At 37.2% G+C, this 12,371-nt stretch overlaps 2 protein-coding genes across 5 annotated transcripts in view; one reads left to right on the top strand and one right to left on the bottom strand.

Annotated features, from left to right (window-relative positions):
* Nucleotides 1-1,820: 1,820 nt before the first annotated feature.
* LOC127437689 (unique cartilage matrix-associated protein-like) lies at nucleotides 1,821-8,203 on the top strand. Its single transcript, XM_051692761.1, has 5 exons — nucleotides 1,821-1,967; nucleotides 2,151-2,216; nucleotides 2,305-2,400; nucleotides 6,385-6,483; nucleotides 7,617-8,203. The coding sequence occupies exons 1-5, from the start codon at nucleotides 1,910-1,912 to the stop codon at nucleotides 7,694-7,696; spliced, it is 399 nt and encodes a 132-aa protein (XP_051548721.1). The 5' UTR covers nucleotides 1,821-1,909; the 3' UTR covers nucleotides 7,697-8,203.
* Nucleotides 8,204-8,359: 156 nt separating this feature from the next.
* LOC127437687 (calcium/calmodulin-dependent protein kinase type 1D-like) overlaps nucleotides 8,360-12,371 on the bottom strand; it is a 30,863-nt gene continuing 26,851 nt past the window's right edge. For 2 of the 4 annotated variants that reach the window (XM_051692759.1, XM_051692760.1), the window contains exon 11: nucleotides 8,376-10,009. In XM_051692759.1, coding sequence (XP_051548719.1) covers nucleotides 9,906-10,009 — 104 coding nt within the window. In that variant the 3' untranslated portion in view covers nucleotides 8,376-9,905. Of the gene's footprint in view, nucleotides 10,039-12,371 lie in introns of all 4 variants that reach the window. The other 2 variants (XM_051692757.1, XM_051692758.1) reach the window with 2 other exon arrangements.

Here is a 12,371-nt window from a genome sequence, read left to right as displayed (position 1 = left end):
CCCAGATGTGACTTTTATTCTTCAAATTAAGATTTTTAGAAGAATATTTATGTCGGTCAATTCAATGCAAGTGAATGGTGGCCGGAACTTTGAAGCTCCATAAGTAGTAAACTATAAGTAACAAGTAATAAGTAAACCATAAGACTCCATTGGCTAAATCCATGTCTTCAGAAGCGATATTATATTTTTGGGTGAGAAACAGATCAATATTATGTTCTTTTTTACTATAAATCTCCACCTTTGTCCACCCCCTACCACTAGGTGGCAATATGCATGAATAATACAAATTGCCAAAAAACAAAAGAAGAAGAATGTGGAAGTGAAAGTGGAGATTTATAGTAAAAAGGACTTAAATATTGATCTGTTTCTCACCCACACCTATAACATCGCTTCAGAAGACATGGATTAAACCACTGGAGTCTTATGGATTACTTTTACACTGACTTTGCGTGATTTTTGGAGATTAAAAATTCTGGCCACTATTCACTTGCATTGAATGGACCTAGAGAGCTGAGATATTCTTCTAAAAATCTTTGTTTGTGTTCAGCAGAAGAAAGAAAGTCATACACATCATGTGAGTAAATGATGAGAGAATTTTCATATTTAGTGAACTATCCCTTTAAGACGAATTAAAAAGAGTGAAAATGTCACATGTAAAAAACTCTGCCTCGATTTTGAGGGTGAAAAAAGAGAACAGTTTTGGAATGTTTGCAACTGTCTGGTGACAGCAAGGAATATTTTAAGAGGCTCATCACTCATATGTGAAACACCTTCTTGCAGAGTCCACAAAACTCTTCTCTCTTTCACCGAAACAAACTCTCTCTCTCTCCCTCAGTTTTTCTTTTATATCTCCTTGACATATCCTTTACATATTCTCAAGTCTCAGTTCTCAAGCCCCAGGCTCTCGGAATGAGGCCTTCACAATTTCATCATTCATTCAGTTCTGGCACTGACTAGATGCCAGGCAGAAAAAAAAAAAAAAACTTCACAAAGTGAACAGAGCTGCAGACGTTTTCCAAAAGCCTGGGGTTTGAGGTATGAGAGGAGCCTCTTGTGTCAGATCACACCCCTCAGGTGCAAACCACTCTCCACAGAAGCAACATTTTGGTGCTCTGGGGACATGAACACGTCTTGGTGAAATCCTTTGCTGCAAAAGTAATGTTCTCAATGAGAGAAAAATGTTTTGTGTGTGTGTGTGGTTGAATGTACTGAACACAACAAATTTGCAGGGTAAAATGAGGTAACTGGCATCATAGGAGATCATGGCATCAACTCCACACTTCAAAAAACTTTGAATCTAAAAACTAGTGCCTTTAAATGGATTTAGGAATCAAAGACTTCATTTTCAGAAATGTTGGTCTATGTCAGTGTTTTAATGAATGCTTAGTCACACTGGTTATTTTCTGTGTTGATAAGTATCCTAACTAACTAAATGTAATGACGATGCTGCTAACTTTACTGCATTTTTCAGTAGCATGACAGAAGCTCAGCTATTTTCACAATAGTGTAGCTTTTCCAGTAACTAACTACATTTTCCAATGAGTCAAAATTATTTTTTGTGGTAATCAACATTATGTCACAGATACTGCTGATTGAGCTTAACTTGTACTGAACCCAGAATATTCCTTTAAGCAACTTGATTCCATCTCTAAGAAAACAACCCATGTCATTTGACAATTCCCAGAGTGGTCCCTCAAAATCTGATCCATTCCACCTTCCCATTGAGGAGTCACCCCATCCTCCCCCCATCCCAAAGCAACACATTCCCCAATCTCCACCCCTCCTTCACCCTCCTGGTCGAATTCCATTCACTGCGACCACAATCCCCATCTCAGGCTAGACGTCCCCGAGAATATCAGCTGGTTATCCTTTGTCCCTGTTCTTCCTTGGCTCAGACGCAAATCTAAAAATGTCCTGGACGCAGCCTGTTCTCCTCACCTGTCTGGTTGTATTGTTCGCCCTTACCTGTGAGTAACCGGACCTGATAGTACTGACCCACAGATCTAATACTCCATGAAAAGGGTGTTGAATCACTGGACCCTCTTGGATTCCCCTGGATAATTCAAGGATTCATTAAATTACTTGTCCTTTGTGTCTGTTGTTGGATTTGGAGGCAAGAAACAACAACATAATTTTTTACTCTTTTACAGTTTTCCAAGGGACTGACAGCACAGCTGTGTCAGATAAGAAGGATTCAAAGGCAGCCAACCCTCAAGGTGACCAAAAAACCCAATGTTCCCTTAGATCTCTCTCAAGCTCTACAGGTCTTACCTAAGTCCTCATCAATGCTCTTCTTCATCGAAGGTCCACTGTGGAAGATCTTCATGCCTGAAGCAGATGCCTCTAATTTCTTCAAACGCCGAAGTAGAAGGGCTGCGAAAAGTCAGGATGAGATAAATGGTGAGGTTATTTGTGCTTCTTTGAAAACTTGACTTGAATTCAAGTAGGGCAAGGGCAGTCCCCTACATTTAAAATGCATTTGCAGATGATTTTATCCAAAACAACTTGCCTTGACAGTATACGTTAGATTAGTTTGTGTTCCCTGGGAATTGAAACCATAACACTGGCTTCACTACCATGATGTTCTACTAGTTGAACTCTCTCTTTAAGTAGAAGGGCATAAAAAACAGTGCATCAGTCTTGTGGCTCGTAGGACTTTTTAATTGGACTCTGTAGTGGAAAACTGAAAGCCCTTTTAGTAGTGGTCACACAGGTGTAATCGTGACCACTGTGCTTTGAGCGAGCTGTGGAATGCAGGGGAGGCTAACCACAGCTCATAGCAGGAGCCACAGGGCAGCCTGGAGAAACCAGCCTTCAGTATTCAACTCCTGCAGCTGTGGTAGTACTGTTTTTTTAATGGCTTTCCTTTGGCTTTGACCTTGTTAGTTTGTGGTTATTGGCTCTCCACAAAGGCCATGTAACCCAGACTGAGTCATTGGTGATAATGCATGACCATGAATTCAATTACTGTATCTAGACAAAATCCTCTGCAAAATAAAGAATGCACACTAGTCAGGTAGACATGAGTTTTGAAGATTGAATTGGTCAAATGCCAATTGCCATGAACTTGGATTAGCATAGATAATAAAAACACCAGTATTATCGTCCAGCTCTTCTTGAGGAATCTAATTTCCTTGATGTGGAAGTGCAATTGCCTAAAATTATTTAAATGTGTTCATGACTATGTTAAAGGTGCAGTATGTAAGATTCAGAAACCCTTGTTATTAATGACACCTGTGGCCGTTAAGTGAACTGCAGCCAGCTACCTGTTACTCGTGCTCGTGCACACACTCCATAGAGCATCCAAAACAATGACGTAACGTACAAAGAGACTGAACGTAATTCATCAGCATCATGCTGACAGATGAGGTAGCATAATTAAAATTACACAGTTATGATTGTTTTACTACAAACTTTGAGACTGTATATTATATTTGACTCTACTGTGCTGGAACAGGGCTAATTAAAGTGTGGATATAGGTCTGACTATGCGAGACTGTAGTTTGAAGTAATCACTTTTCTTTGCATGATACATTGACTGCATTTATACGATAGCCTATGTCGGCGTTAGCTGGCTAGCCAGCTTTATCAATAGCTGTTAGCTAAATTTGGTGGATGATGACAGTAACTGTTTATAAAATAGACTGTACTTTATAAATATGTTGACACAATTCAGTATTGATGTGATTCCATCACAACTGTCATTTTGATATATCGATGCGCTATTGTTTTATAATAATAGAATGTATATATTTTCTGTATAACCAAGTTACGTTACACTAATGAATGGGTCTTTTTGTATTATCTTGAACATTGTCTAGCATTCATTTCATGTGTTATTGTAGTTTAGCTAAAATTACACAGATCAGTCCTTATGGCACTATATTTCACATGTTTTGCAGTTATGTATAAGAAGAACAATAAGAAGAACGCCAATTCAGGGTCGGTTTTGATCCCCAAAACTGAACGAAGGTCCCTCCAGAAATCAAATGCCCTGCCAATGTTCATTCTAGTTTTCGCTCGACCACGATCATGTTACCACTTAGCCAGATGGGATTCAGTAGATAAATGTTTTTGTTTTTTTTTGGCTTACTCTGAGTTTGTGTATGAGTCAGTGTTGTGCTGGGAGCCGGACGTCTGCTGGATTCTAAGATAACATTACCTAGTGTTGCAGACTGTTGTCGCTGTTGAATAGCGGAAGAGAAGCTATTACTATCAAAGGCAAGGCTCTCGGGAGCGTGCATATACGTCACATCCTTTGGATTTTCCCGGCAAAAGCGACCCGCTCCTTTCACATGAAAATCAGTCTGCAGGCTTTAATATGCAACCTAGGAAGTCCGCGAAGGGCTCATTTTTTAAGTTGCGTTTCAAGCCATTCACACATTGGCTAAAAATATTATTACATGAAAAGAATATTGCATGAAAATTGTTACGTATTGCACCTTTAAGTCTAACTTGTGGTGTATCACATGTAAGAGACCTTAGTGAAGGTAGACGCCCCGTTAAATTTGTTGCTAAGGAAAATGATAGTGTTGGGTTTGAGTCCACCTTAGTTGAGTCCGAGTCAAGTCTGAGTCTTTAAACAATCAAGTCCGAGTCGAGTCCGAGTCCAAAAGGGGCTGAGTCGGACTCAAGACCGAGTCCATAACAGGCCGAGTCCGAGTTGAGTCAGAGTCAGAATTAATCTATTCATGAATCTGAATTCAAATTGTAACCATAAACTCAACATCAATATGTTAAGATTATTTTATCCTTCATAACTAAGAAAAACAATTTGTCAATATAAATGCAACAAAAACACCTCTACTGCATTTAATATTCACATTTTATTAGTATCCTGCTGAACAAACTTCAAATGGGTTTCAGAGTGAAAGCATATGCTTTAGGTGTATGAAGACAAAACTGTCCTGTTGACTTTTTCAATTATTTGTTGATTTTTCCCCTCCACTCAAACACACTAAAGAAAGTGAAAGCTGTGTTAGTCATTATAACCAGAGTTAATATTATTTAGAATTTTGATTTTAGTTTTCAATTTGTCCATTCAATTTAGTTTAGTTTTATCTAAAATTAGGGGTGAAATACATTTAATGTAATTAATTAAATACATTTAATGTGTTTAATACATTTGATAAATGTTAACATTAAAACATTTAATAATGCCCATAAAATTAAACAGAAAATAAAACAGAAAAGATCAGATACCGTTAGAAATTTATTTTTATTGTTTGTCATTGCATCACAAATGCCATGGACTCGGCTGGACTCCAGAGTCCAGAGTCCTAAAGGCTCGAGCCTGAGTCAAGTCCTAGTAAAAAATGCATCCGAGTCCGTGACAAGTCCAAGTCCATTAAAACTGGACTTGTGTCTCGGACTCGAGTCCAAATCCGAACTCGAATATCCCAACTATAGAAAATTATGCTTAAAGGGACATGCATAGAGTCTGTTCAATGGGTTGGACAATCTAAATGTTTTAGATCATCTCTAATCACAACCCATACATTTTTTGTCAACTTGAATTCTTTAGGCATGACGTATTTTGAACATTTCGGCAGCTGAGCAACCAATACAAAGATATTAAACTGTACAAACCATTGAACTGACTGTACATCCAACACGGTCTTTGAGAAGTCGTAATAACAGCAAGAGGTGACAAAACCGTATGAAATCATTCAAAAATTTACAACTTTTCCTCTTTAAACATATTTTTCCTAATTAGTTTATTCCCTAACCCAAACCTAAACCTTACCATTATGTCGTACGTTTTTGTACGAGCCAAGTCGTATGATATCACACCATTTCGCCATCTTGTACGAAATATTTTGAGTTATCATGAGATTATGTTGGAATGTTTATCTCTCACAGCCTCATTTTCAATCGCCAAAAATGAAATATTGTGTCTACACTAAGCTCTATGGCTACAATAGAGACATCGAGTTATGTAGTACAAACAGTGATCTAATCACCCACACCCCTGCCATTATAAGCAGCATTGAATGAATTACATACAACGAAACTGGATTGTTGTGAATATTTAATTTAATTTAATTAGCTGTCTATGATGAAAAAAATACTTTTAGCCCAATTGGATGTCTAGCAATCTAAGGGCATACTTGTGATAGATTATAATGATATTGTTTAATTATTTTCATAAAAGGCTAACATAGTTCTCTCAGTTATTTATGTGTACCATGTCTAAAAGCAAACCATATTTTGCTTGATTAAGCCCAATGGAAACCTGGAACTCATAAGAAAAGGGACGTTTGTTGTCCTTGATACTCAAATTAGAGATTTAATGCAATTTTAGAGCAATTTTTGAATATTACCTAATATTCCTGCGCAGATTGCTTTATTTCTCTCACTGACATCTTTATTTCATACTGTTAGCTGAACAGAGGCAGAGACTGGCTGCAGACAAGAGGAAGAGAGAATATCACGAGGAACAGAGTAATGAGTTTGAGAGTTATGCTGAAGAGGAGCATGATGGTGAGTCACAGATTTACTCACACTTACCTGGCAGCCTTTTTGGATCTGGCAGCATGATTAGCACTGTGTTCAGCATTCAGCACAGTTTACATTCACTGAGGCCTATTAACTCCATGGAAACATAGTGTAGTTTTGCAAAGCAGAATTAGCAAATCATAAACTAAATATCATCTGAGAATCCTTAATAATCAGTTTTTAATTAATCTTCCACTTGACAAGTTCAGACAAGTTTGTCTCACGCTCACACATTTACCTGGTGGCCATATTGGCTCAGGGAGTATTATTAGCATTCAGCAAAGTTTGCATTCACTGAGGCTAATGAACTTGGACTCTACTGAAACATAGCATGGTTTTGCAAAGCAGATTTATCAAAATTAAATATGAGACTTTCTGAGAATCCGAAGAAACCATTTTTAAATTAAATATTTACTTTTTAATAACTGTACTTGTATTCAGACAAGTTTGTCAAGTCCAATTGACAAACTTCCCTTCCACTTCTACCTCTGCTGAAAAAAAAAAAAAAAAACCCTGGTCTTCACTGATTTAAGATGGTTTTAGCTGGTTCAAACTGGTCTAGCTGGTCTCTCAGCCAAGCCAAGTTGATGCTCAGTTGGTTTTAGCTGGGAGGCTAGCTCGTCTCCCAGCCTGACCAGCTTAAAAGTGCCCCAAACCCCCTTTTAAACCAGCCAAATGGCCATGCTGGGAGACCAACTAAAACCAGGCATCTTAGGCTGGCTATAGCTGGTCTTTTCAGTAGGGAGCTCAGACAAATGAAGGAAAATATGCTTTCTATGTAAAAAAAAAACAAAAAAAACAAAATTGCACTATTCATAAAACAAACTATAGTGTAAAGTTGTAGGGGAAAACACTTGTAACTGTATACAGTAAAATGTATTAGGCTACTATTCAGCATATTCATATTCTGTACTATGGTAAGTGATATAAATGCCAAGACAGTGCATTATTATGCAATGCTTTCTACTGTACATTGATAAGCTGATATTAGGTAAACCCTTTGCACTTGCTTTGCAGTTTCAAATACGTAACAGTTACACATATAAGTGTACTATAGCAATCTTTACACATAAATTACTTTGAAGTGTTACATTTCTTAATTCTTTGCACTTCTCCAGAGCAAGATGAGCGTACCAGAGAGAAGACAGAGCAGTGGAGACAGTTCCACTACGATGGACTTGACCCATCTTATGAATAAAACAGACACACGATCTAAGACAGCAGTTACCTACAAGGAAAGGGGTAGAGGATACATTAGAACGTCCTGACCAGCAACATCTGAACAGATGCTGCAGTGCTCCCTCATGCAGGCCAAGGCAAAATTATAAAAAAATTTCTCTGGGTTTCTGGCACGTTTGCAGTAAACATGCACAGGCAAGAGTGGATATCAATGTAGACCTGTTTGGGTAAAACTGTATTCATGCATGTGGCATATATGTAATCCATGTATCATAGTTCTTTAAAAAGATGTACATTTATTCCAATATTTTTTATATAAGCTAGTATAATCCTAGTAGTTTTACTAATATTTAGTGAGTTTTTTGTTTTTTGTCTATAAAGACAAAAGGCTTTTGCACAACTCCTATATATTTTATGCTGTTGAAGAGAAGCACAAACTGATCACAATATATTGAAATTTGAAAATCTGTGCAAGCAGATGCTGAAAATGAAAATAAGCTTCAATATTACCTGTTTTTCTTACTCGAATAATAATAACAAGTTGCTTTTTGTTCGAGGTGATACTGTCAGAGTTGATGCAAGCGACATTGTAAATTTTTGTAAGTTAAAGGATTTCGTAGCAACTCACTTTGGTTTTTAATAAAAACAATTGAAATTCAAATAACTTTGAACAACAGCCAAACATTGGTGTAATCTTGTTGTTTAATTAATTTTTTTTAATCAACTCACTATACACTCACCATAGAACAAATCGACCTAGTAAACACTGCCATCATTTCTGCAAACTGAATGAAAGATCCAGCACCTAGCTGTTAAATTCAGAGGGCTGGTGTGAAGACCATTTATGACACACAAGATTTAGAGCAGAAGCTGTTTGCAACTCTCACAGTCATATTTCATGAGACACATCTATTCGAAACAGCTTCAGCTGAAATGAAAACTGTGATTTATGCATTCATATTGTACACGAACAGTGTGTGACATTTTTGTAATATTTTCTCACTTGAAACAGGCAGCACAAGTTCAGCAAATACAAATGTCCGTCAAAAATAGCTATTCTGTCACTGAAACTAATTCAAACTCATTCATTATGATAACAGTTTGTATTACAGTGTCCATGTTGCATACATTACACATTAAAATGTTACATTAAATAGTTAATTCAAGCACTCACTATGTAATTACACTGTAACATAAACACTGCAATGCAAAGTGTGACCACAATTCATCTGTAAATGCCACAAAGTGTTTAAAGTCATTAAAAAAAATCAAAGCTTAGAAATGTATTTAAAAAGTAAATCCAAAACATACACAAGTGCATGTCAACACTATGGATCATTTTATACAGACCTTCAAAAACATTTGACACACAAATCACTCCAAATTCTTTTACAGATATTAACAAATTGTTGATAAAACCATTAAACTTCACATTTACATATTTTTTATACAATAATCACATCCTTCACTCACTTGTTCATATATGCAAGACGCATCCAGAACCAAATTTCCAATTTATACACGTTGGATGACAATAAACATGGCCATAAAGTATTAAAGCTTGTAGATTTACTACATTTACTTCTCTAGACATTCTGTTAAAGTGATAGTTCACCCCAAAAAGGAAAATTTGTTGTTTCATTCAGTCTAACATCCCCATATTGTGTTCCATGGAAGAAAGGCATCCAGGTTTGAAACAACATGATGGTGAAGCAATGATGACAGAATTTTATTTTTGGATGAACAGTCCTTTTAATGTTAATTATCTTTTATCGTTTGGTTTGTTAAAAACAGCAGCAGGTTCAAATACAGCAGCAACAATTACAACAGCAACAGTTTTATGAATGAAAATAGTTTCATCTACACAAAGCTTGTGCTTTCACTTTCTTTCTTGTTTTAGTTTCTATTAAAGGGATAGTAGGGGGAACTGTCCCTTTAAGACTCTTAACAGCATGTTAAATAAACTCTTCAGTTAAAATGCCACATACATCCCTGTCAGGAGCTTTGCACAATAATACAGTCCTCATAATCAAATCAAAGCCAATCACTGCTTCGCCGCTGTTTTCAAAACAGTCTTGTGGAACAGATATCGTGCCTTTGACTTTCCAAAAAGGAAAACCGGTTTGGAACACATGACTGAAGAGGATTAAAGTTACAGATAAAAACTTTTTCCACCATACTTTCAATGTGTAGTAGTCTCCAAGTGTGCAGTCTGACAGGAAGTGATGTCATTTGGAGCAGGTGATGATGGTGGTGACCGTGGATGGCCGTGGACGACGCTCAGGCATTCCCGTCCTGGAGGAAGAGTTTGACGCTTGCAGCATTGCTGAACCTAGACAAAGATAATACCCTCCTCAAGGGCTGTTCGACAACACGAGTAAATACAACATACAGAACATCAAACAGTAGATGAGTTACTCAAGGACATCAAACAAGGGTCCTCTGTCAAAGAAACAATTGTAAATTTGAGCCTGATCTTATGAAAATTTCATGACTGTGGAGACATTTTTGCAAAATGATAGTATGTGGTTCATTACATGATTTTAAAAAATGTTTTTCCCCTTTTCTCCCCAATTTTGGAATGTCCAATTCCCAATACTTACTAGCTCCTTGTGGTGGCGTGGTTACTCACCTCAATCCGGGTGGTGGAGGACAAGTCTCAGTTGTCTCCGCTTCTGAGACAGTCAATCAGCACATCTTATCACGTGGCTCGTTGTGCATGACACCGCGGAGACTCACAGCATGTGGAGGCTCGTGCTACTCTCCACGATCCACGCACAACGTACCACTTGTCCCATTGAGAGCGAGAACCACTTAATCGCGACCACGAGGAGGTTACCCCATGTGACTCTACCCTCCCTAACAACCGGGCCAATTTGGTTGCTTAGGAGACCTGGCTGGAGTCACTCAGCACACCCTGGATTCGAACTCGTCAATACTCGCTGAGCTACCCAGGCCCCTCATTACATGATTTTTAAAAGAGTATTCCGGGTTCAATACAAGCATAATCAACAACATTTGTGGCATAATGTTGATTACACAAAAAATCATTTTAACTTGCCCATCCTTTATTAAAAAAAGAGGTTACAGCGAGGCACTAACAATGGAAGTGAATGGGAGCCAATTTTTAAACGTTAAAATGCTCACTGTTTCAAAAGTTTAGCCACAAGACGTCAACAATATGCTACTCCATGATGATGAAATGTCAACAAACCCTAAAACCCTAAAATGACTGTAAAAATGACAAATTAAACAACTTTACAGCTCAAATTATACATGAGTTTTAATAGAAGAATTAATGTAAGTGTTTTTATAAAATTATAAGCTTCACATTTCTGTTTAAACCCTCCAAAGAATTGGTCACATTCACTTCCATTGTAAGTGCCTCACTGTAACCTTGGTTTTTCCTTTTTTAACTCCATGCGACCCTGCGTCCACATGTGTGGACATTGTATTTTGGCTATGTTACACGCAACGCATAATTCAAATGAATTAAAACCGAGTGAAAACTGTTCAAGACTCTGCACGGTTATTTAAGGGTTAAACTTCTGCCGCACCACGTCACGTGACAACAGCATGATGTTGATTTCCAGGAAGCGCTGCTACGGGCATAGCACCAACAAAAGTGCCTCTGGTAAGAAACTCCTTTAAGTTTTTTGATTGAAACCTATTCGGTTGTAAAGAGTAGCGTCTCTAGTTTCGTTTGACATGCCGCTTTAAAAAATCCATAAATTTTTCGCGCTGATAAACATGATGTCCACATGTGTGGAAATTAGAAAGAAAAAAAAGTTTTTCAACATTAACACATCTGTGGTTCATTTCACTTCATTTTAATATAAATTTTGTTATTTTTTTATTTTGTTATCACTGTACAATACGGTTCTATTCATTAACATTATTAAATGCATTCCTATATATTTACTGTGCATTTTCACATTGAGAATAAATGTATTCATGCAAAAGCTGAAAAATGTTGCTTTAAGAAGCTTTATATGGAGTTAGGATGAAAATAAGGTGCATTTCTAACTGTTCTGAGACCAGTGCAGACAGACAGCACACTGGAGGTTAAGTCATTCACTAAATAGAGAGCAAGGGAGAAAGCGTGCATCCTATTGCTTTCTATGCAGCTAAGTGCATTCACTCCTAAAATCTGACCAAAAGTTCAGTTTCAGGCTGCAGATCATGTTTGCACCACTCAACATGTTTGGCAGACATGGGACAATGATAATCAGTACATAGATTCAGAATTTTATAATGTAAAATTGTATTATAACATGGTTGGCAGTGATTGGATGATGCTGGCCATTATTTTTAATCAGAACAATTTATTCAGCTTTATAGAAAATCAGCTGTAATGTCTATAACGTCTCAAAAACATGAATAACCAACACTCCTGGACACATAATAAAAACTGGACTTTCTATAGCTTGGTATTACTTAAAATTTCAAAACTTAGTCCCGCTGTCCACAAATGTGGACATCAATTTTTAGGAAAACTATTTGCTCTAGAATTTTTTTGTTGTTGTTTGTTTATTAGGTGCTACTAGTTACAAATGAAAAAGGGAAAAGGAAAATGCACACAGCAGTCATGCGGGGGTCTCAGGGGGTTAAAGAAGACGACTCAAAATAATTTTTTGTGGTAATCAACAATTTGCCACAAATGCTGTTGATTGATCTTAACTTGTATTGAAACC

Source organism: Myxocyprinus asiaticus, chromosome 48 (assembly GCF_019703515.2).
Source record: "Myxocyprinus asiaticus isolate MX2 ecotype Aquarium Trade chromosome 48, UBuf_Myxa_2, whole genome shotgun sequence".
Taxonomy (NCBI): domain Eukaryota; kingdom Metazoa; phylum Chordata; class Actinopteri; order Cypriniformes; family Catostomidae; genus Myxocyprinus; species Myxocyprinus asiaticus.
This window is presented reverse-complemented; position numbering and strand designations above follow the sequence as displayed.

Coding starts and splice junctions, on each gene's coding strand:
- LOC127437689 (XM_051692761.1), top strand. CDS start 1,910: ATGTCCTGGACGCAGCCTGTTCTCCTCACCTGTCTGGTTGTATTGTTC. Junction 1,968..2,150: donor TGTATTGTTCGCCCTTACCT/GTGAGTAACCGG, acceptor ACTCTTTTACAG/TTTTCCAAGGGACTGACAGC. Junction 2,217..2,304: donor AAAGGCAGCCAACCCTCAAG/GTGACCAAAAAA, acceptor TCTTCATCGAAG/GTCCACTGTGGAAGATCTTC.